Raw genomic sequence first — 23,884 nt, 5'->3', positions numbered from 1 at the left:
TTTTATTTATTTTACATTACATACCAAAATATCACTCTACCTTTTATTTTTCTTTCCCCAGTGAAATAAGTATTATCAGGTTTTCTGTTAGAAATAGATAGATTATACCTAGATACCCCAACTGACCCACTGCCCTTTTCTTGTCTCCTAAAGGAAGATAAGTGTAAATACGAGTGATATAAATAAATAGGCTTTTCTAAAGTTAGAGTATTTGTACCATCATCTTTTTCTGTTGAAAAGTTATAAACTCATGATATAAAAACTTGAACAAATTAGGAGGCATAATGAGTACGGGAAAGCAAAAAATCAAATTAATATTCTTGATATTTTCTATTGTATAAATCAACTCTGTGTTGTTACTGTGATTTCTTGGGGCGAAAAATAACACCTATGCATCTAACTAAAACCAAGAGGGAGTGCAAAAGTCTGAAATCCAATTTCTATTTGCCTGTTTAAAAAAACATTGGCATAATTTCTGTGGGGCATAAGTGCCAACTTCCTAGGATATATGTAGAAACTAAAAGAATGTCAAATATTCAAATTTAAATACTTAAATTTTACGTACATTCTGTTGAAAAATTCTGCTTTTAGGTGGTATTAAGCAAATGCTAAATATAAATATTTATGTCTACAGGATGAAGATTTGAAGTGGGTGGAAGAAAATATTCCCTCTTCATTCACAGATGTGTAAGTATCCTCTGTTAAAGTTTAAGTCTAAATTTTAGGCTGTGTTTTTTGTTTGTTTGTTTGTTTGTTTTGAGACAGAGTCTAGCCCCCAGTTATTAAGGAGCACATGTGGTATTTGTTTTTCCATTCCTGACATACTTCACTTAGGATAATGGTCTCCAGTTCCACCCAAGTCGCTTAAAATGACATTATTTCATTCCTTTTTATGGCTGAGTAGTACTCCATGGTATATATCTACCACATTTTCTTTATCCACTCATGAATTGAAGAACACTTAAGTGGATTCCACATCTTTGTGATTGTGAATTGTACTGCGATAAACATTTGAATGCAGGGGTCTTTTTGATAAAATAACTTCTTTTCCTTTGGGTAGGTACCCAGTAGTGGGATTGCTGGGTTGAATGATAGGTCTACCTCTGTTTCTTTGAGGAATCTCCATACTGTTTTTCTTAGAGGTTGTGCTAATCTGCAATCCCACCAACGGTGTATGAGCATTCCTTTCTCTCTGCATCCTTGCCAGCATCCATTGCTTTTTGATTTTTTAATAAAGGACATTCTGACAGGGGTAAGTTGATATCTCACTGTAGTTTTAATTTGCATTTCCCTGATGATAAGTAATGTTGAGCACTTTTTCATATGTTTTTTGGTCATTTGTCTATCTTTTGGAAAACTTCTGCTCATGTCTTTTGCGCACTTTTTAATGGAATTTTTGGTGTTTTTTTTTTCCATGCTGATTTGTTTGAGTTCTTTGTAGATTCTGGATATAAGCCCTTTATTGGATGTATAGTTTGCGAATATTTTCTCCCATTGTGTAGGTTGACTTTTTACTCTGTTGATTATTTCCTTCGCTATGCAGAAGACTTTTAATTTAATCACATCCCATTTATTTATTTTTGTTGTTGCTGTAATTACCTTTGGGATCTTAATCATAAATTCTTTGCCTAGGATATCTAGTGGAGTTTTTCCTACATTTTATACCTTCAGAAGATTTCTTATTGTTCATTAACACCCTTTTATTTCCGATTGAAAAAATCCTTTTAGCATTTCTTGTAGAACAGGTCTGGTGTTGATGAAATCCTTCGGCTTTGTTTGTCTGGGAAAGTCTTTATTTCTCCTTCATGTTTGATGGATATTTTTGCAGGATATAATATACTAGGGTTAAGGTTTTTTTATTTTAGCACTTTGAATATGTCATGCTACTCTCTCCTGGCCTATCAGGTTTCCACTGAGAAATCTGCTGCCAGACATATTGGAGCTCCTTTATATGTTATTGTTTTCTTTTTTTTCTTGCTTCCCTTAGGACCTTTTAAACTTTTTTTTTTTTTAACTTTCTACCCCATTGTCTCTCTCTACCTTCTCTTTAAGATCAATTACTATTAGATTTGCCTTTTTGAGACTATTTTCCAGATTCTGTATGTGTGCTTCATTCTTTCTTTTTTGTCTTTGGACTTTATATTTTCAAATAGCCTGTTTTCAGGCTCATTTTTTCTTATGCTTGGTCAGTTCTGCTGTTGAGAGACTCTGGTGCATTTCTCAGTTTGTCAATTGAATTCTTAAGCTCCAGAATTTCTGCTTGATTTCTTTTTAAATCTCTTTGTTAAATTTCTCTGATAGGCTTCTGAATTCCTTCTGTGTTGTCTTGAAGTTCATTGAACTTCTTCAGGACAGCTATTTTGAATTCTTTGTCTGAAAGGTCACATATCTCCATTGTTCCAGGTTTAGTCACTGGCACCTTATTTAGTTTGTTCAGTGAGGTCATGTTTTCCTGGGTGTTCTTGATGCTTGTGGATGTTCACCAATGTCTGGCCATTGAAGAGTTAGGTATTTATTTTAATCTTCAGGGTCTGGGCTTGTTTGAAACTGTCCTTCTTGAGAAGGCTTTCCAGGTGTTCAAAGGGAATTGAGTGTTGTGATCTCAGTCTTTGGTTCCACCTTTTTGGAAAAACATTTTTTTCCTGGGAATAGAATTCTTGATTGACACTTTTTTCTTTCAATACTTCAAAAATTGTTGCTTGAATGTCTTCTGGCTTTCACAGTTTCAAAAAGAAGTCTGCTTTAGTTCTTATCTTTTTTCCTCCATGTGTTATGTGGGTTTTATTTTGTGTGAGTTTTATTATTATTTTTTTGGCTACCTTGAAGATTTTCTGTTTAGTTTTCATTACTAAAAATATGATGATTCTAGGAGCGTGGTGTGGACATATATTTTCATTTCTCTTGCCTATATACTTAGAAGTAGAATTGCTGGATCATATTGCAACTCTATGTTTAACATTTTGAGGAAGTGTCAAGCTGTTTTCCAAAGCAGCTACACTATTTTACGGTATGAGGATTCTAATTTCTTTAGATTTCTTACCAACACTTGTTTTTTTCCACCTTTTTAATTTTAGCTCTCTTTTTGACTGTGAAGTGATACGTCATTGTGCTTTTGAGCAACTGGAATTTGAACTGTCTTGTTGGGAGACTAGTGTTATTTAACTAAACTGTGATAACTAAAATTTATGCATATTAGGTCCATGCAAAGTAAGAACTGCCTATACATTGTGAAACTAATGATATACTATTATACATTTTTTTAACAGAAAAGGAAAATTTATGCATATATATTCTTTTATATTTACCGATGTGTTTACTATTTCTTCTTTCCTTCTGTATATCTGAGCTAAGACCTTCCACCTATAGGTCTTTCTTTAGTATTTCTTATAGTGTAGGTCTGCTAGCAACAAATTATTTCAATTTTATTTTTACGAAAATGTATTTATTTTGCCTTCCTTTTTAAAGCATAGTTTTGCTGGATATAAAAATCTTAATTGACTTTTGTTTGAGCACTTCCAACATGTCTTTCCAATATCTTCTGGCTTTTATTGTTCTTGAGAAGAAATCAGTCATTGTCTTGTTGTTCTCATGTATGTAAGGGTGTCATTTATCTTTTGCTGCTTTTCTGATATTTCCTTTTTATCTAGCTTTCTTCAGTGTATCTATGATGTGCCTAGATGTGGTTTTCTTTCTGTTTATTCTCCTTGGGATTTGTTGAGCTTCTCAGTTCCGTATCCCTTGGTCATTTTCCAGTGCCTTCAGCTACTTATTTTTGGTATTTTTGTCCAGGTTTTATAAATGTTTTTGTGGAAGGAATCATCTGACCTCTTATCTCTACCTTTACCTTGCTGTCTTCTATTTCAGTCACTTCGTTATGATCTTTTTTACTTCTTTCTTTATATCATTTTCATTCTTTTAGTTGTTTTCCTGTCACATATCAAATTTTCATTTGAATTTATTCTCCCTTGGGTACCTTGTAATTTTTATATTCATCACTGGGATGACTTTTGTCTTTTTCTTTAATTGTTTTCCTGAGTTTGATAGACTCTGTGAATTTGTTTTGTTGTTATCCACTTCTGTCCTGGTTTTTAAATTTCTCATTGTAGAATGTTTTTAGTATTGCCAAATGTTCTTTTTAAGTGATTTTATTTAATTTGGAGCATTGTATTATAGCTATAGCTTTCTTCTACTATAAAATGTTTTGATTTTCATTTTTCTTTTTCTTTTTTTTTTTTTTTCCTACACCATTGTATGAAATTGATTACTTGTTTTTCCCCATCCTAGGCATTTTTTGATGAGGGTTCCTAGTTTGAATACCTTCTTCCATCAGTTTGCATGAATTGTAGTTTCTTTTATGGATGAGATTGATGAGATGAAGGGGTATGGAGAAGGGAAGGTTAATGTTGTCTTGTTTTTCTTTTATTTCTGCAGGATCCTTAATTTTCCCTTTTTACTTCCTTCTTTTCATTTGTTACACTACCACGTCTCCAAAGATGATTCCTCTTGTACGTATATGATTCTCCCCGGAAACCAGTGATTGTTCAAGGCTGCTACTTTTGTTCCTGCTCGTTTTAAGCCCATTCCCTGTAGCAAATACTGTGAACTACCAAATCACCAACCTTTATTCAGTCATTTGGCATTTTGTGTTGGACTTTTTTGCAGGGGTTGATTTTGTCCATGCTTTTTCTGAATCCTCATGCACTCTCCTATTTTTAACAGTCTCTCAACCCTCTCTTTGCCCACTCTGTACCCAGAGCTTGCAGTGGCAGCAAGAAATCTGTTGGAATTTGGTGTTTATTTCTCTGCTTACATGTAATTTCAAGTTTGTGGTGTTTTTCTGGTAATGCTGAAGTCATGAGTCTTGTGTGGTTTTGTTTACAGTCCTTGGTAATTTTATGGTTTTTTGAGCAAGGATATGTGGAAAGATTCAGATTAAGTGGCCACCATTATTTTCCAGATTTGGAAACTCTTAACTAAGTATTTTGGAAGGAAATCATTTAAGCAGACTCACCCCCTACTGTGCCACCACTTCTTGGTGGAACGCAATAAGGCTCCTGGGTGGTTCTCTTTGTAGGTGAGAAAGTCATCATTCTGTACTCTTTCTTTCTGTAAATGGAAATATCTGGTTATAAAAATTCATTTGAAACATAGAAGATTAAAATGTCTTATTTGATATTTTCATGAACCATTTATATGAAATCAGTAGAGTTGTATAATCCAAGATAGTTTCCAGAATTTTAGGTTTTTGGGAACCCTTGTGTGTTCACTTCTGAAAACTTTAACATAAGAAATTTAGCACAGTGCTATCCACAATTAATGTACAAATTAAGTAGCAAGTTTAGTATTTAGACTTCATATACAGAGAAAAACCTTCTTCATACTTCCATGAAAATGGAACAAAAACTTTGTAAGACATAGGACAATTTAAAAAGATCATAAATAACCATCTGATATAGTATATTATAAGATATTCATATGCTATTCACTGTGAATTTCCTCATCTCTGGTAAATCAGATTAGCACAGTTTACCAGCTCAACTCCCTCTTCAATGCACTGAATAGGTCTTCATAAGCTTTAAGTGGTCATTAACCTCACAGCAGGAGCCATTGTTGCTGTTGCTAGTGCTTCTCTCTAACCAAGGTGCCAGGTACCTAGCAGACTGTCTTCTGTGCCTCTGAGGTTCATCTTTCCCCTAATGTAGTCTTCTCCCCCAGATTTTCCTTGATAGTATCATTCCACACGATCCGCCTTGACGACTTTCTCACATCTAGTTAGTCTCACAGCTTTCTTTCTTCTGCCTTCACCATGGACTGCGCTGTAATAGCATCGTCTGGAATTACACATTTCTTTGACTTTCACGTTGTAACTTTGGCAAATGGACTTTTCTTTCAGGCACTCTCCCTCAAAGCTCTATTGCACACTGAGGCTAGATTAAGCTTACTGAACACACTTGTCTTCTTTTGTATCTGTATTATCATTCCTGAGCAAAGGTTATGTTGTATCTTTCTCTCTCTTTCTCTCTTTTTCTCTTTCTTTCTCTAGTACCCTTCACTGGTAGACATCCAGGCAGTGGTGATAATGACACAAGAATTAGGCCAATACTTGATTCTGTAAATACCACTTGTTTACTCACCCCTCTTAAGTTCTCACAAAAGCACATGACGTATGGGTTTTCTAATTAGTTGGTAGGTCTCCACTCAGATACCTGTCCAACTATTCAAAGTAAAAAATAGCAGGGGATTAAAAAATAAATAAGTAGTTAGATGTCAGTTGTGTTTGGAATTACTCATTTGTATGTTTTTAGTCATTGATATTCCTCCAACATCTTAGGCTCTAGGATTGCTGATCTTGCTGTTTTTGTTGTTTCCATTTTGATGTTAAGATTATTGAAATATTTCAGTTAACTTTTAACTTAGCATTTTTTGAAGCAACATTACATTCTGGAAAATGCACAAATCCTAAGTATATGGCTTAGTAAAATTTTTTTAATGAGCATATTTGTATAATCAGCCCCCAGATCAAAAAACAGAATATTGCTAATACCCTAAAAACTCCATTTCCCTTCCAAATCAGGAGCTAACTTTCCCAGAGGTCCTGCTGTCCTGATATCTATAACTGTAGGTTACTTGTGTAGGTTTTTAAAATTTTATCCCTTAATAGATCATCTATTTGCTTTTCTGTATTTTACTCCATTGTATGAATACACTACAATTTACTCATTTGGGTTATTTTCAGATTAGAGCTATTGAGAATACTACTACTATGAAAATTCTTTTCCATGTCAGTGAGCCTAGGTACTCCCTTTTCTCAGCTGTCTGTCTCCAGGGGGTAGAATTGGTAGGCCATGACATACATCCATATTCAGTTTTTGTGGGCATGCTGGCCTTACTTTTAATAACATTGTCACTCCCCCCCTCTTTTATTTCAGAGCTCTTCCAGTGTTAGTGGATTCAGATGAGGTAAAATATATTTTTGCCTGTTTCCTTGGAGCTATTTTCACAAAGTAGAGATGTATTTCAGAAAGAGATTCCAAAAGTTACTTTTTAAAATGATTATAAATTGAGCGGACAGAAAAATACTATGAATTGATTCGTGGGTAAAGTTTGAAGGATTTATGGGTAAAGTTCTTGTTTCAAACAAGAGCAAGATCAGTGCTTATTGGTATGAAAGAAGGGAGGGATTATTTTGATTTGCTAAGATCTTGTATATAGGTAAGAGTTTAGAAGATTTTAAGATAGTTTCTCTAATCTCTGATACTTGTAGATGTTTCACTGGAGTATTAAATAATGTTTCTTTCTCATTTTCATTTACTAAGCAGAAAATTTGAATAGAGGATGTGGATTTAGGGAAGTTTTTTGGGGGAAAATTAGTTATGGATTTTGGACATTGAAACATGGCCCAAGGCAGGAAGAAGTCTGAAGTGTAAGAATTAAAGGATGGATGCATGGAACATTAGCTTATACAAAAGAAGAATAGAGAGAAATTTGTGGTAGTTAAGTAGTAATTTATGTGGTGGCTGTAGAACATGAGAGGAGGAGCCAGAACTCTTATTTGTTGAAAGATCAGGGAAATGATTTTGGCATCAGTGTGTCGATTTGACCACAGCAGTATGGGAGTGTTTGAGAAAGCCTCGCTACAAAACAGTTAAATTTCAAAATGTATAACTCTACAGAAAGATGTACCATAGAATTACTTTTAAAGAGGCATTTAAGGTATTTATTTAGTAAATCATTTACAATTTCAAGAATACATTAATTCAGTTAAGTGAGGCAGATCCCTCGATGAGCGATGCCTAAGCAATCCAGTTGAGCTCCATTCCTGCTCTCCCTGGAGATTCTGAACTTGACATATTTTCTATCTAGCAGGGAGTTAGAAGTTTTCTGAACTTCTCAGCAGATAATTGACTGTACATTATTAAAGGATGTGGATTATGTGGTTTTTATTTTCTATATCTGGGTATTTCCATGTCTATCATGGAATATATTTTAGTTCCCCAAAATTGTGGCTATTGAAAAGATTAAGTTGTGACTATTGAAAGATTAGGACATTTTTTTAGGGTTTTAGAAGCAGCATTAACATTTTGATACCAATCTTCTTTTTTTTTTTTCCCTTCTTCAGGAAATCATGACCAGATCTGACATGGCTGAAAAAATGTTCTCTTCAGAAAAGATAATGTGATTGGAAACCATGTAAATGAAACCTAGTTAACTGTGAAGGACTATCCTTCTTCAAGACTGAAAGAGGGCTTTGTATTGATATAGCATAATGTTTTTCTTGTATTATTTTGGAAATTTGTGTGTTAAAATGAAGAATTCAGATGATAGGAGGGTTCTGCAACCCTTTTATAGCTGACTCTTGAATGTCAGTTTAATGTTCATTAAATTTCCTGGAATTGGAAATACTCTTGAGAAAAGTATTACGATAAAGATATCTGCACGAATGCCTCTTGGCTGATGGGTAGCAGTCATGTGGATTTTGGTTTCCTCTCCTTTCTTAAAAAAATTTTTATGATGCATTGACTGCCACACTAGAAAAAAAGTTTTTCTCTTTGGGGCCGTGGTGTTTTATTATGAAAATAGAGTAAAAACTTCAAAAATAAGATGATCCTTTCCACTTTAATGAAAAATTTGATATTTTTTTATTGTTTTCTGTGCGTGAGTTATATGCAACTTGAAAAGTAGTTCTGGTGGCTTCCAAAGTAAAGTGACGTGTGAGTTACATATGCTTCATGAGGCCCTGGGCTCAAAACTAGCGTGAGTTAAATACAACTCACATGGCAGTTAATATATTAAATAAACACTCCTGCTATTCTTTCCACTCACCTTAAAATAGATAATGTGATTCTTCAGAAGTGTAGTATATCAGTGTCTCCACGTCTTGAGTTTACTAGATGCAATAATAATTTTCTTTGACTTTTACATGGAAGTGATTTGATAGTAAGTAAAAACTTGGTTAACATTAGAACATAGGCATGTTTATATGTTTAATTTTGTCGTCTTTTTTTTTTTTTTTAATCTGCACAAAGCCCTTGTAAGTATCACTGTGCACATCAAATCATGGAGTTAGGTCTTCTCTGAGCTCAGGGGAACACAGTGCACAGAGAGAAGTCTTAAGGGTCACTTCCAAAGATTTACTCTGCCATTGCTCCCTCACTCAGGCCATGTGTACACGTGCTGCTGCTGACTCTGCCAGGGCAGGTGATGGACACCTGGCCACATGGCTCCCTAGAGCACTTCCTGCCTAGCAAGCCGGAGGACCTTGGGGGAACTAGAACTGTACCTTTTACATCATCTTGGCATGTTCCCTTTCATAATAAAAACATGTTTAATTGCAAGGTATATCACTGTTAATCTTGTAATTAATTTCTTAACCTTCAGCCATGTTTTATACCTTATTTTGTTACATTATACATTTGTAATATGTAATTTGAAATATTTTGTTTTAATGTCTTTTTTTAAAATGTGGAGTGTTCTAAACTTGAAAGACAATTGAATGTAGTATGATGAATATATGAATGTTTTGCTGCTTTCATGACCAAAGATGCAGGGTAGTGGTTAGTTAGAATAGTAACTAAGGCCTGGTGTGGTGGCTCACACCTGTAGTCCTAGCACTCTGGGAGGCCAACCGGGAGGATTGCTTGAGCTTAAGAGCTTGAGACCAGCCTGAGCAAAAGCAAGACCCCATCTCTACAAAATAAATAGAAAAAAAGAAATTTAACTGGATGTGGTGGTGTGCATCTGTAGTCCCAGTTGCTGGGGAGGCTGAGGCAGGAGGATTGCTTGAGCCCAGGAGTTTGAGGTTGCTGTGAGCTAGGCTGACGCCACTGCACTCTAGCTGGGGCAACAGAGTGAGACTCTCTCTCCAAAAAATGAAAAAAATAATAATAGTAATTAAAGTTGGTGTCTTGTATGTCTTTTCTTTGGAGGAGTTCTAACCCTATGAATTGAGAATGACTTCGGAGAATTTTGATTAGGAAAACGTTAACCAGTACAAACACTTAAATAAAACCTCTAATTTTTTCGCCATGAAGCCACAAAGCAAAATTTTCTTTTTCTTACAAAAGTCAACCTTCTGAATTTATTTCTTGCTTACTCATTTCAGAGAGATTAGTAAGGAAGATTTATTTTTGTTAGTAGTTTCTTGAAAGATGTTGGCAAATGTGTTTTCAGTAGTGAACATGTGGAATGTGAAGAGTGTTGGCAAACATTACTAAGAAGGCTTGGTTTTCAAGATGCTATTGCTTTGGGACATCCTTCCTAGGAAAAGAATGTCCAATATAACAGTTGTGGATTCCACTCCTTATTTCAGTTTCTGCCAGCATAACAGACTCCCACCCACCACATTTCCTAGCACTTAGGTTCATTCTGGTGTTGGTGTATTCTTAGACCCTCACTTAGCCCAGTTATTTCAGAGCTGCAGGTGACCGCTGCCTTCTTGTTCTTAATCTTTTTGTCTAACACCCCACTCCCTAAGTTTTAAGGCAGGTTGACCCCCAGCTCATCATATGGCTCTATTTGAATTTCAAAATGCAGAATACTGGGCTTGTAGCCAGTAGGATTTACAAATGTAGTGGGGTGGGAGTGGGGAGTTGATGGTAAGTGTGATAAGGAAAACTGCCTCTGACTTAATTAACCTCAGTAGTGTTTATACAAACATGTCTTTCTGCAGCTGAAAAGATAAATGATGCTGCTTATGTTAGATCAGCTACAGGCTGCAATGCAAACTTTTCTTTCATCCAGAGAAAGCAGGATTGATTCCCTCCTAATGATCCCATCAGAAATGTTATTTCTAGAAGGGCATGTGCTGTGTCTGTCACTTTCAATGATAATTGTGCCATCTGTTGATGTTTGATGACTCAAATCGAGTATTCTTATGGAGGGCCTTCTTAGCCCCCTCGCATACACAGGAGGGGGTGCTGCAGGAAGGGCACCGAGGAGAAGTTACACCCAGGGACAGTGCACAGCTCATCGTCACTGCTTCTGCACGAAGTTCCCAGAAACTGGTCATAGAGGCCTTTGAGGTGCTTACATTAGTTTTCTTTTAGAATGCCATCAGGATGGTCTCCCTGTTAACCAGGGGATCTGAGGATACAGGTTCAGTTTCATGTGTTTCTAGGAAAATGCTTAAGTATTCTTGTTATGCAATTCATGTTAGGTTTAAATGATGTGTGAAATGTGCTTAAAAGGGAATTTTCATGATTTGAGTTAGATTAGTATTTAAATATCTGCTTTAAATGGTAGTTAGTTTATTTCAAAAATAAGGAAAAATAGGTGAATGTTTAAATTTTTTAAACCTGTGAGATGATAGGATGTTCCCATACTTTTCCTGTAAAGAAAATCATTTTTTAACTCTTTCATATCCTGTGTAAAATACTGACTCTCCCCCCTGTATTACAGTACAATGTTTACACTACTATATTGTCAAGACTGAAAGTGTAAAAAATGTACATATAAGGTTGATTTATATCTTTTTTTTAAAAAAAAAGAGATTTGAGTCTGTTGCACTAGATTATACATGATTAAAGTTGAGAGATGGCTGTGCTAGATTTATAAATCTGTACATAATTTATAAGTCACTAGTTCTGGCACTTGTGTCTTTGTATGATCAATAGCATGTAATAAGCAATACAAAACACCAAGCCTTATAAGAAAGAAGTTTAATATATTGGTTAAGGTTTTAAATGTATTAAATGTATATAAGTGACAAAACTAGATTTTTAAGGAAGTGTACTTTATAACACCAGAGCTCAATACTGCATGAAGAAACTTCTTTAGAACTAGGAAAACATTCATTTATTTGGGGAGAAAGTTTAGTGGTTTAAGAAGTTGTATTTTTCTATTTAAAAAGGTTAAATTATTCTGTAATTTGGAAGAAGTTTCTTTGAATGTGGGATATAACTATTTGAAGGATTTTTGTTTGAAAAATTAATGTATTTTTGTGCCTTAATGGTTGTTCTTTTAATAAAAATGCTTTCTGAAATTTTGGATGATTGATTCTTGATTATATTTATTATTGCTAGATTATGTAGACTCCAGTAGATGACAGGACACAAAATTCTTAAAAGAGGAGATAATCAAACATGGAAAAGTGTTCAATCTCAGTAGTTATAAAGAAATGCAAAATAAAAGGGGATATTTTTAAAAATCAAATTAACCTAAGTTTATATCCCTTTGCTTTCAAGGCCTGATGAAATGAGCACGCTCATTAATGATGGAACTGTAATTGATTCAGTCTTTGGGAAAGTTCCAAAATGTGTTTATAACCTTTGAATAATGTCAATTCTGGTGATGTTTTTAAAAATGATTCAAAATATAGAATAAGGTTTCTGCACAAAAATGTTTATTACAGCATTATTTAAAGTAGAGATAAAATTAAATGCCAACAATATAAATGTTAAGTGAATTATGGTTTAATCAGCTACTTCGAGATACTGTACAGCTATTAAACTATTATGAAGAATTTATAATAGGAAAATAATCATAAGAACGAAGATGCAAAGGTACATATGTAAATACTTATCTGTGTAAAGGTAGAGAAAGGACTGAGTGGAAATCCATCAAAGTGGCACGCATGGTTAGCGTTAGGCTCAGCTAGGCTGTGGTCACAATTGGATTCTAATCTTTCAGAAGGTTAAGACAAAAAGGCGTGTGTTTCTTGCTCATGTAACAGTTGTGGGTGTGGAGGTGGGGAGGGCACCCCTCCTCCATGTGGTCCCCCAGAGACCTGAACTGTATTTCCGTCTTGGCCTGCCATCTCCCTGGGGCCTGTCATCAGTTCCCAGCCAGCACAGCCGGAGAGGTTTGGGGGGCTAGACCTGAAAGTGGTCATCTCTTCTGAGCATATTCCATTGGCAGAAACATAGTCACATGGCCACACCAGACTGCCAGTTAGGCTGGGAAATGTCAGTAGCCATGTACCTGCCCACTATTCTAGTTCTACGGAAGGTGGATTTGGGCGGACAACTAGTGCCTCTGCCAGATTATTTTTGGGCAATGAACTATGGGAAGCATAAAAACCTTTCTTCTGTCTGTTTTCCTAATTCACTAAGGTAAACGTATTGAAAAATAAATATGTAAAAAATGATAATGCCTTAATTAGGTGATATGATATTATTAATAGAAAATCTAGAGAAATATGGCCTCAGGTCACAGCTTAATCCATTAATAAAAAAAAAGTCCATCCTGCCACAAATATTAATAGATGGGACATACAAAGTTTTCTTCACGGACATTCTCCCAGCTTTCAGGGGTGAGGGGGACAAGATGGGTAGTCCCAGAGGAAAAGCTGGGGCTATTGTAATGACAGTGGTGACAATTCAGGGAGTGTTGGGAGGATTGCGAGTGCCAGGCTTTGTTAACCACCATATTCTCACAGTAGCCAATGAGGTGGGTGCTATTATTTCCCTAGGTTTATAGATAATACTGAGCCAGAGGTTAAGTAACTCGCCAAAGTTCATCCTTCTGGCAGGTGGTAAGGCTGCTGCAATGTAATACAGGTAGGAATCATCCTTGAAGGGTCGTCCTTGAAGTACTGGGGAGGGGGAGAGGGGAAGTTCCATTTAACAAAGCCATGTTTGCTTGCTAGAAGGTTAAGTAAGATAATGTATCTAGAGTGCCTGGTGCATGGGATCAGTCTGCAGAAGGCAGCTGAGGTTAATGTGAAAGATGCGGCAGTCAGCTGAAGCAAACTGCATATGAAATTCAAACACTTTCTGAGCCAGTGCAGTGGCTCAGGCCTATAATCCCAGTTTCCTTGGGAGGCCAGGGCAGTAGGATCACTTGAGCCCAGGAGTTTAAGACCAGAGTTTGAGACCAGCCTGGGCAACATAGTGAGACTTGCCCCCCCATCCCTACAGAAAATAAAAGTTACCCAGGTGTGGTGGCATGCTCCTGTAGTCTCAACTACTCAGGAGGCTGAGGAAGGAGGATCCCGTGGGCCCAGAAATTCGAGGCTGCAGTGAGCTATAATCGCGCCACTGCACTCCAGCCTAGGCAACAAAGCAAGACCCTGTCTCAAAGAAAAAAAAGAAAGAAGATTCAAATACATTATAAGATTGATTTACTTGTGTTTAAATGAAGTTCTGCAGGGCAAGTTCTATGCCCCTTAAGTGTTAGTGAATTGACAACTACATTCCATTGACAGAGGCCGGTACTGAATTCAGATGTAAATAATTTTGACAGTATTTCCTTAGGATTGCCTTGGAGAAGTAATAAGAAGATGCAATGAAAGTTTATGTACTCGGTGGGGGTAGGGAGAGGAAAAAAAAGATTTATGTACAGGAAAAAAGCTATCCAGCAGGTGGTGCCAAAGTAATGTCTCTGAAAGTTCTAATCTCTAATCTCAACACTTTTTGTCTTTAATTTTTTTTTAAATTTATAAATCTACTTTTTCTTACCAAATGCCACTACAAAAAATTTGGAGATAAAAGAAAAAAACTTTTAAAAAATCTACATAGTACCACTGTCTTGGCAAAACAATTATTTTGGTATATTTTTAGTCATCCTCAGAATTAAAACCTTAAGGCTTGGAAGGGGCCTTTCAGATCTCTTTACAGATGAGGAAAAGAGGACCAGGAAAGTGTCACTGGCCACAGCCCTTGGACCAGAGTCGAAGCCTGTTTCCTGGGGTCGGAAGGAGAGCGATGCCATAGGAGGGTTGAACTGCATACATATCAAAACCTGAAATGTGTAAATAGTCATAATCCTGATTCTCTTCTTAATTTGATAAGTGGAGATTTCCTTGAGATATAATGGATTCCAGAGAGATAGCAACAGTGTCTGCATTTTATTTCAGCATTACTGAAAATACTGAAAATAAAATAGTCTTTTTCCATAACTTTATCTTCCTTTTATCAAAAAGAAAGTTTGGGTATTAATATATCTGCATCCAAAGAATTATGTTAGACATTTATATCAAGAGAAGAATAAACAAGTTGGCCTTTTCACTAGCTATAAACTTGCTCTTTTAGTAATGAACTTATTCTTATAAAATACAAGTATAGATTCCAGGTTCTGATAATGGAGAAGTACCTTTTATTGGCCCAACCCTTCCCATGGATGACAACTCTGGCTAAAATTAGAATAACAACTACCTGAAGATGCTGGATAGAGACAAAAAGTAAGGAGATCGGAAGGAACTCAATGCTTGGAGGAAAAAACTGCATATCGTAAATTTTCCATTTACACTGATAGCAGGTCACAGTTTGTGCCAAGTGGGGAGATTAAACCCAGATATAAAACCTGCTATTTTACTGCTTTAAAACTGGAAGATAGAGCTCAAAACAAGCACAGCAACTGGAAAGTAAAAGTAGAATTACTGAATCACTGAGGAAGAGTGCTATGGGCTGAATATTTGTGGTCCCCCAAACTCATATGCTGAAATCCTAATCCCCATATAATGGTATTAGAAGGTAGGGATTTGGGAATGTGATTAGGTTGTGAGGACATAGCCCTCACGAATAGGATTAGTGCCCTTATAAAACAGACTGCCAAAAACTCTTTCTCCTCCTGCCATGTGAGGACATGGTGAGAAAACCATGTCTTATCTATGAACTAGAAAGCAGGCCCTCACCAGAGACCAAATCTGTCAGTGCCTTGGTCTTGAACTTCCAACCTCCAGAACTGTTTTATTTTAAGCCATATACTAATGGTATTTTTGTTATAGCAGCCCAAATGGACTAAAACAGAGAGAACCAAAGATGGCAAGCATGAAATTCTGTATATAAACTTCCAAAGTTACTGGCTCACCCTGAACTATGCATGTATGGGGCAGATGCAAACCATCTAAAGCTAAAAAAGTAGAACTGAGAGTTCTGCTAACACTCACATAAAGTGTGGAAGTTGATTGCAACCAAGTAAATTGCCTGCTTGAAAAAAACAAGTAATAAGGGGTGGCATCAGAGAAAATGGCAGAATAAGGACCTCTGAAGTTAGACCATTCATTAAAAAAGAAAATAATGAAAAAATTGTTAAAAACTTTCAGAATCAACTTTTTCAGAACTTTGGAATCAATTAGTCTTATAGTAACCCAAGAAGTATTTATTCAAGGAAAATGGCTGAATATCACTAAGAATAGCAAACATTGTGGTGTTTTACCTTCTCCTGCCTCCTTACTCTGCTCCCCAGCTCACCAGTAGTCTTGAAAAATAATGGTCCACATTCCCAGAACTGGAAGGAGCAGGATGGAGTTGGAGATTTTTTCAGAGCTTCACTTTCAAAAAACTGTCATTATTTGACTTGTCTAGTTGTTCCCTAGAAGACCCATTAGAAAGGCTTGTCTTTATTTGACCTGAGTCATAGCTTTCCCAGTGCTAAAAGTCTTTTTCCAATGGATGCTTGTTAAAAACATTCATAGGCACATGTTTCAATGTTGCAGCTGCCCGAGGCAATAAATAACAATCAAAGGAAACACTAGAGTGACCAATGGCCAGGTGCAGTGGCTCTCACCTGTAATTATAGCACTCTGGGAGGCCGAGCCAGGAGGATCACTTGAGGTCAGGAGTTTGAGACCAGCCTGAGCAAGAGCAAGACCCCATCTCTACTAAAAATAGAAAAAAAATTAACCGGACATGCATGCCTATAGACCAAGCTACTTGGGAGGCTGAGGTGGGAGGATCACTTGAGCCCAGGAGTTTCAGGTTGCTGTGAGGTAGGCTGATGCCACGGCACTCTAGCCCAGGCAACAGAGTGAGACTCTGTCTCAAAAAAACCAAAAATGGACTGACCAGAACCTTAAAAGGAAAAACTAAAGAATGAAATGGCCATAGGGCCATTAAAAACCTCCAACATATTTCTGGGAATCTAAAAGGTCACATGCATGCATGGGTTTCTGTGTGTGCTCAGCAAAAACCATAAGCAGGAAGTGAAGGCTAAGGCAGAGTTGTAAACTGCCTGCATGAATGTCAAAGATGTGCTCCACCATACATACAAGCACGTTGGCAAAGACTGGGAGATTTACTAGTCCCACACAGCAGTGGGGAACCTGCAGCTTTTTGATTTCAAGATTGTTCTTTTTTAAGCACAAAAGGAGGCAAGAAAGTCTTCATTTTTCTCTGCTGCACCCCTTTTTTTTCTTTCTTTCTTTCTTTCTTTTTTTTTTTTTTGAGACAGAGTCTCACTCTGTTGCCGGGGCTAGAGTGCCATGGCATCAGCCTAGCTCACAGCAACCTCAAACTCCTGGGCTCGAGCAATCCTCCTGCCTCAGCCTCCCGAGTAGCTGGGACTACAGGCATGTACCACCATGCTCGGCTAATTTTTTTTTTCTATATATATATGTTTTTAGCTGTCCGTATAATTTCTTTTCTATTTTTAGTAGAAATGGGGTCTCGCTCTTGCTCAGGCTGGTCTCGAACTCCTGAGCTCAAACAATCTGCCTGCCTCGGCCTCCCAGAGTGCTAGGATTACAGGCGTGAGCCACTGCGCCCGGCAGCTGCACCCCTTTTAATAAAAGGATTTGTTCTGTAAAAGTTGGATTCAGTCAAAAGGCTGTACTTAAGGACCTAGAAGGCTACATGTGACCTTAAGGCTGCAGGTTCCCCACACCTGGAAGGAAATCTCTGACCACTCGATAACTAAATAGAGACTTCAGTGGCCATACGTTACAAAAATACAGGCTTCACAGAATTAGTTTAGAGAATTCACTAAACAAACTGGTACAATAACAAGTAGCAACAAGAAAAAACCCTGGAAAGGGGGAGGAATCTGAGCTTCAAAGTTAACACATTTTATTACTTAAAATGTCAATTTTCACCAAAAAATTATGACACAAGCAAAGAAACAAGAAAGTATGGTCCATACAAAGGAAAGAAAAAGAGCAATCAAATCAAAATGTTCCTGAGAAAGACCAGATGTTTGACTTACTAGGCAAGAACTTTAAATAAGCTATTTTAAACATGTTCAATGAGCTAAAGTAAATCATGTCTAAAGAACTAAAGTATGAGAACAATGACCAAGTAGAGAATATCAATAAGGAGATAGCAATTATAAAAATGAACCAAATGAAAATTTTGGTATTGAAAAGTACAATAACTGAAACAAAAAATTTATTAGAAGGTGTTCAAGAGCATATTTGAGCAGGCAGAAGAAAGAATCAGTAAATCTGAACATAGGTCAATTGAGATTATCCAGTCTGGGAACAGAATGAAAATAGAATGAAGAAAAATGGAAAGAGTGTCAGAGACCTGTGGAACAACATCAAGCACACAAACATACACATAGTAGGAGTACCAAAAGGAGAGGAGAGAAAGAGGAAGAAAAATGTTTGAAGAAATAGTAGCTGAAAACCCCCCAAATTTGATGAAAAATATTAATCTACACAACCAGGAAGATTAGCAAACTCCAAGTAAGATAAACTCAAAGAGATCCATATTAAAACACATCATAACTAAATGATCAAAAATGAAAACCGAAAGTAGAATTTTGGAAGCCAACAAGAGAGAAGCAATTTATCGCATCACAGAGATCCTAAATAAGATTTTTTTTTTTTTTTGAGACAGAGTCTCACTTTGTTGCCCGGACTAGAGTGAGTGCCATGACATCAGCCTAGCTCACAGCAACCTCAAACTCCTAGGCTTAAGCGATCCTACTGCCCCAGCCTCCCGAGTAGCTGGGACTACAGGCATGCGCCACCATGCCCGGCTAATTTTTTCTATATATATTTTTAGTTGTCCAGATAATTTTTCTTTCTATTTTTAGTAGAGACAGGGTCTCACTCAGGCTGGTCTCGAACTCCTGACCTCGAGCGATCCACCCACCTCAGCCTCCCAGAGGGCTAGGATTACAGGCGTGAGCCACCGCACCCGGCCCCGAAATAAGATTAATAACTTATTTTTCTTCAGAAACCATAGAGGCAAGAAAGCAATGGGATGACATATCCAAAGTACTGAAAGAAACCAAACTGTCAGCCAAGAGTTCTATATCCAGGCAACTATCCATTCAAAATGAAGGAAAAAAACAGACACTTCCATTAAATAAAAACTGAGAGAATTTGTTGCTAGCAGTCCTGTTCTGTAGGAAATATTAAAGGGAGTTCTTCAGGCTGAAATGAAAGAACACTAAACAGTACTTGAATCTATGTGAAGAAATAAATAGTACCACTAAATGTACCTATGTAGGTAAATATAAAGACATTATAAATGTATTTTTTGTTAATAACTCCTTTTTTCTCTTATCAGATTTAACAGTAAAAAACAAATAATCCAACTAAAAAAATAGCAAAAGTTCTGAATACACATTTTACCAAGGAAGATATACAACTGGCCAATAAGCACACAAAAAGTTGCTCTATATCATTAGTCATCAGAAAAATGCAAATCACAACCAAAATAAGATACTACTTCGCACCCACTAAGATGGCTATAATAGTGGTGGTGGCTCACACCTCTAATACTAGCATTATGGGAGGCCGAGGGGGGAGGATCACTTGAGCTCAGGAGTTTGAGACCAGCCTTAGCAAGATCAAGACCTCGTCTCTACTAAGAATAGAAAAAATTAGCCAGGTGTGCTGGTGTACACTTGTAGTCCCAGCTACTTGGGAGGCTGAGGCAGGAGGATCCCTTGAGCCCAGGAGTCTCAGCTTGCTGTGAGCTAGGCTGATGCCATGGCACTCTAACCTGGGCACCAGAGTGAGACTCTGTCTCAAAAAAGAAAAAAAAGGAAAATAACTAGTGTTGGTGAGGATGTGAAGAAATTTGAACTCTTCCAAATTGCTGGTGGGAAGTACAATGAATGGCACAGCCCCTTTGGAAAACAGTCTGGCAGTTCATCAAATGATTAGAGAGTGACCATATGACTCAGCAATTCCACTCCTAGGTATATACCTAAGAAAAATGAAACATGTTTAGCATGTTTCAAGAACCATCCATGTTGTGGCAATTAACAGTACTTCATTAATTTTTATGGCTGAATAATATTCAATTGTATGGATATAGTATACTTAGTTTATCCATTCATCAGCTAATGAATATTTGGGTTGTTTACAATTTGTGATTATTATGATTAATTACACTATGAGCATGTGTGTACACATTTATATGTGGACACTTTTTTTTCTTGCCGATTTGATTGAGTTCTTTGTAGATTCTAGCTATTAGCCCTTTATCAGAGACATAGCATGTGAACATGTTCTCCTATTGTGTAGGTTGTCTATTTGCTCTGTTAATTGTTTCCTTGGCTGTGCAGAAGGCTATTAGTTTAATCAAGTCCCATTGGTTAATTTTTGTTTTTGATGTAATTGCTTTTGGGGTCTTAATCATAAATTCTTTGCCTAGGCTGATATCTAGAAGAGTTTTTCCAACATTTTCTTCTAGAAATGTTATGGTTTTGAGTCTTAGGTTTAAGTCTGTTGTCCATCTTGGATTAATTTTAGTGAGTGGTGAGAAATTTGGATCCTGTTTCAATCTTCTGCATGTGGCTATCCAATTTTTCCAGCACCGTTTATTGAATAGACACTCTTTTCCCCAGTGTATGTTTTTGTTTGCTTTGCCAGAGATCAGATGGCAATATGAGGTTGGTTTTATATCTGGATTCTCAGTTCTGTTTCATCAGTCTATATCTCTGTTTCTGTGCCAGTACCATGCTGTTTTGGTTACTGTAGCCTTGTAGTATAGCTTGAAGTCTGGTAAAGTGATGCCTCAAGATTTGTTCTTTTTGCTTCAGGTTTCTTTGGCTATTTGGGCACTTTTTTGGTTCCAAATGAAGTGTAGAATTTTTTCTAGATCTGGGAAGAATGACGTTGGTATTACGATGGGGATTGTACTGAATCTGTAAATCACTTTGGGTAGTGTGGACATTTTAACAATGTTGATTCTGCCAATCCATGATCATGATATGTTTTTTCATTTGTTTGCATCATACACAATTTCCTTCCTCAGTAATTTGCAGTTCTCTTTGTAGAGATCTTTCACCTCCTTGGTTAGATATATTCCTAGGTATTTTATTTCCTTTGTACCTATTGTGAAAGGTATTTAGTCTTTGGCTTGGTTCTCAGCTTGACTGTTGTTGGTATATAGGAATGCTACTGATTTGTGTATATTGGTTTTGTAACCTGAGAGTTTTCTGAATTTATTTAGCAGTTCCAGGAGTCTCTTGGTGGAATGTTTGGGGTTTTCTAAATATAAGATCATATCAGCACCAAAGAACAATAGTTTGACCTCTTCTTTCCCCATTTGGATACTCTTAATTTCCTTCTCTTGCCTGATTGCTCTGGCTAGGACTTCCTGCACTATGTTGGATAGAAGTGGTGACAGTGGGCATCCTTATCTTGTTCCAGTTCTAAGTAAGAATGCTTTCAACTTTTCCCCATTCAGTATGATGTTGGCTGTGGGTTTGTCATGTATGGCTTTTATAATTTTTAGCTATGTTCCATCTATGCTTATTTTCTTAGGAGTTTTTATCATAAAACGGTGCTGAATTTTGTTGAATGCTTTTTCTGCATCTATTGAGATGATCATATAATCTTTGTTTTTGCTTCTTTTTATGTGGTGAATTACATTTATGTATTTACCTATGTCGAACCATCCTTGCATCCCTGGGATGAAGCCTACTTCGTCATGGTAGATTATTTTTTTGATGTGCTGCTGAATTCAGTTTGCTAGACTTTTATCGAGAATTTCTGCATCTATATTCATAAGGGATATTGGTCTGTAGTTTTCTTCTGTTGTGTCTTCTCCTGGCTTTGGTATCAAGGTGACACTGGCTTTGTAGAACAAGTTGGGGAGGCTTCCTCCCTTCCCAATGCTATGAAATAATTTCTGCAGTATGGGTCCCAATTCTTTGTAGGTCTGATAAAACTCAGCCGTGAAACCATCTGGCCCAGGACTTTTTTTGTTGGAAGACTTTTTTTATTGCTGCTTCAATTTCGTTGCTCATTATTGGTCTGTTTGGAAGATCTATTTCTTCTTGATTGAGCCATGGGGGGTTGTGTTTTTCCAGGAATTTGTCCATTTCCTCAATGTTTTTGAGTTTATATACATAAAGATTTTTATAGTATTCACAGATGATATTTTGTATTTCTGTGGCATCAGTTGTAATAACTCCTTTTTCATTTCTGATTGAGCTTATTTGGGTCCTTTCTTTTCTATTTCTGGTTAATCTAGCAAGAGACCTATCAATTTTGTTTATTTTTTCAAAGAACCAACTTTTTGTTTCATTAACATTCTGTATTATTTCTTTGTTTTTGATTTCAATTAGTTCTACTCTGACCTTAGTTATTTCTTTTCTTCTGTTGAGTTTGGGTTTGGTTCGCTCTTCCTTTTCTATTCCCTTGAAGCAATTCATTAGGTTGTTGATTTGTGAGCTTTCTGTCTTTTTGATATAGGCATTTAAGGCTATGAATTTTCCCCTTAGGACTGCTTTTGCTGAATCCCATAGATTTTGATAACTGGTGTCCCCTTTGTCATTTAGTTTGAAGAATCTTGGTTTCCATCTTGATTTCCTTCTTGACCGAACAATCATTCAGCAGTAAGTTGTTTAATTTTCATGACTTTGTGTAGAATTGAGTGTTTCTATTGATTTCTAATTTTATTCCACTATGGTCTGAGAAGATACATGTTATAATTTCTATTTTTTGAATTTGTTGAGACATGTTTTGTAGCCTAAGATGTGACCAATCAAAGAGAAGTTTCCATGTGCTGATGAGAAGAATGTATATTCAGTAGTTTTGGGGTAGAATGTTCTATAATTGTCTGTTAGGCCCATTTGCTCAAGAGTCCTCTTTAAGTCCATTGTTTCTTTGTTTATTTTCTGCTTGGAGGAAGGTGCCACAGCTCCAGGTCAGCCAGAGCTCAAACTGCTTTCTTGGTTGCAGTAGTCAGGGAAGGTGCAGGGGAGAAAGTGTCTGGATGGAAGAAAGCTGGCACTCTGGCCTCTCATGGCACTCTCCCAGGGGGAGCCCCTCATGGACTGCCCAAATGCCTGGGTCTTGCTAGTTCACCCCACTGTTCCTTACTTGCTGCCGTGCCTGGGCTCATGGAGGGTGGAAAAGCCTTCCATAAACCCAGTGGCCCGCTGTTCACCAAAAGCACATTGGAGGAGGAGGGGAATCTCCCCTTTCCCTTCCACTGGGCTCCAAGCCTCTCTGAGTTTGATCCTCACCATATCTTCTCCTCTTTATCTTCTTCCTTCTCAGCTTTGCAATTTTTCTCCATAGGATCCACAGCCGTCTCTGTCATGTCTCTCTGTGATCCATACCTGAGCTGTGACCCTTCCCCCCTCTCCTCAATCTGATATCCTACCTTCCTGCCAGGACAGTCTGACAAGTGCTTTCTCTAGTCAGCCATCTTGGCTCCTCCAGCCTCTTCTGTTTTTTTGCTTCTGTTGTTTTTGTTCCCAAGGAATAATGAAAATGTTATGAAATTAGGCAGTGTGATGGTTGCACAACTTTGTAAATACACTAAAAACTCCTGTATCATACCCTATAATGTGAATTTTATAATATATGAATATAAAATATTCATTTATATCATTATAAAAAGTGACATTAGAGTAACATAACAGAATAAGGAGCATCTACAACATAGCATTCACAATCCCTGGATATAATCCAAAATAGGTAGGCATACCAGGAAAGCAGAAGCAGTGATCTAGACTCAGAAGGCAATCAGTGGTTACTGAACCTGAGAGGATATAAGATGGTGAATTCCCAAAAAAGGATTTTAAAACTGCAATTATGACTAAGCTCAAGGACCTAATGCAGAACAGTTTATAGTAAATGAACAAATAGGAAATCTCAACAACAAATTTCTTTTTTCAAAAAAATAGAAACTACAACAAATAAAGGAAATGTAGAATAGAAACATAAACTATGTAATAAAACATCCACTGGATGGGTTTAATACCAAAGTGAGGTGCCAGAAGAGTCAGTGAACTTGAAGCCAGGTCAGTAGAA

The 23,884-nt window shown here is 36.8% G+C and overlaps 1 protein-coding gene across 3 annotated transcripts in view; it reads left to right on the top strand.

Annotated features, from left to right (window-relative positions):
• Window positions 1-9,339, top strand: part of TMEM87B (transmembrane protein 87B) — a 53,728-nt gene extending 44,389 nt beyond the window's left edge. For 2 of the 3 annotated variants that reach the window (XM_045550079.1, XM_045550081.1), the window contains 3 exons: window positions 635-687; window positions 6,930-6,960; window positions 8,120-8,554. In XM_045550079.1, coding sequence (XP_045406035.1) covers window positions 635-687; window positions 6,930-6,960; window positions 8,120-8,179 — 144 coding nt within the window. In that variant the 3' untranslated portion in view covers window positions 8,180-8,554. Of the gene's footprint in view, window positions 1-634; window positions 688-6,929; window positions 6,961-8,119; window positions 8,555-9,158 lie in introns of those variants that run through there. The other variant, XM_045550080.1, reaches the window with a different exon arrangement.
• Window positions 9,340-23,884: the final 14,545 nt, after the last annotated feature.

The sequence above is a fragment of the Lemur catta genome, chromosome 4, assembly GCF_020740605.2.
Source record: "Lemur catta isolate mLemCat1 chromosome 4, mLemCat1.pri, whole genome shotgun sequence".
Classification (NCBI taxonomy): domain Eukaryota; kingdom Metazoa; phylum Chordata; class Mammalia; order Primates; family Lemuridae; genus Lemur; species Lemur catta.
Note: the sequence above shows the minus strand (reverse complement) of the source record. Positions and strands in the feature narration are given on the sequence as shown.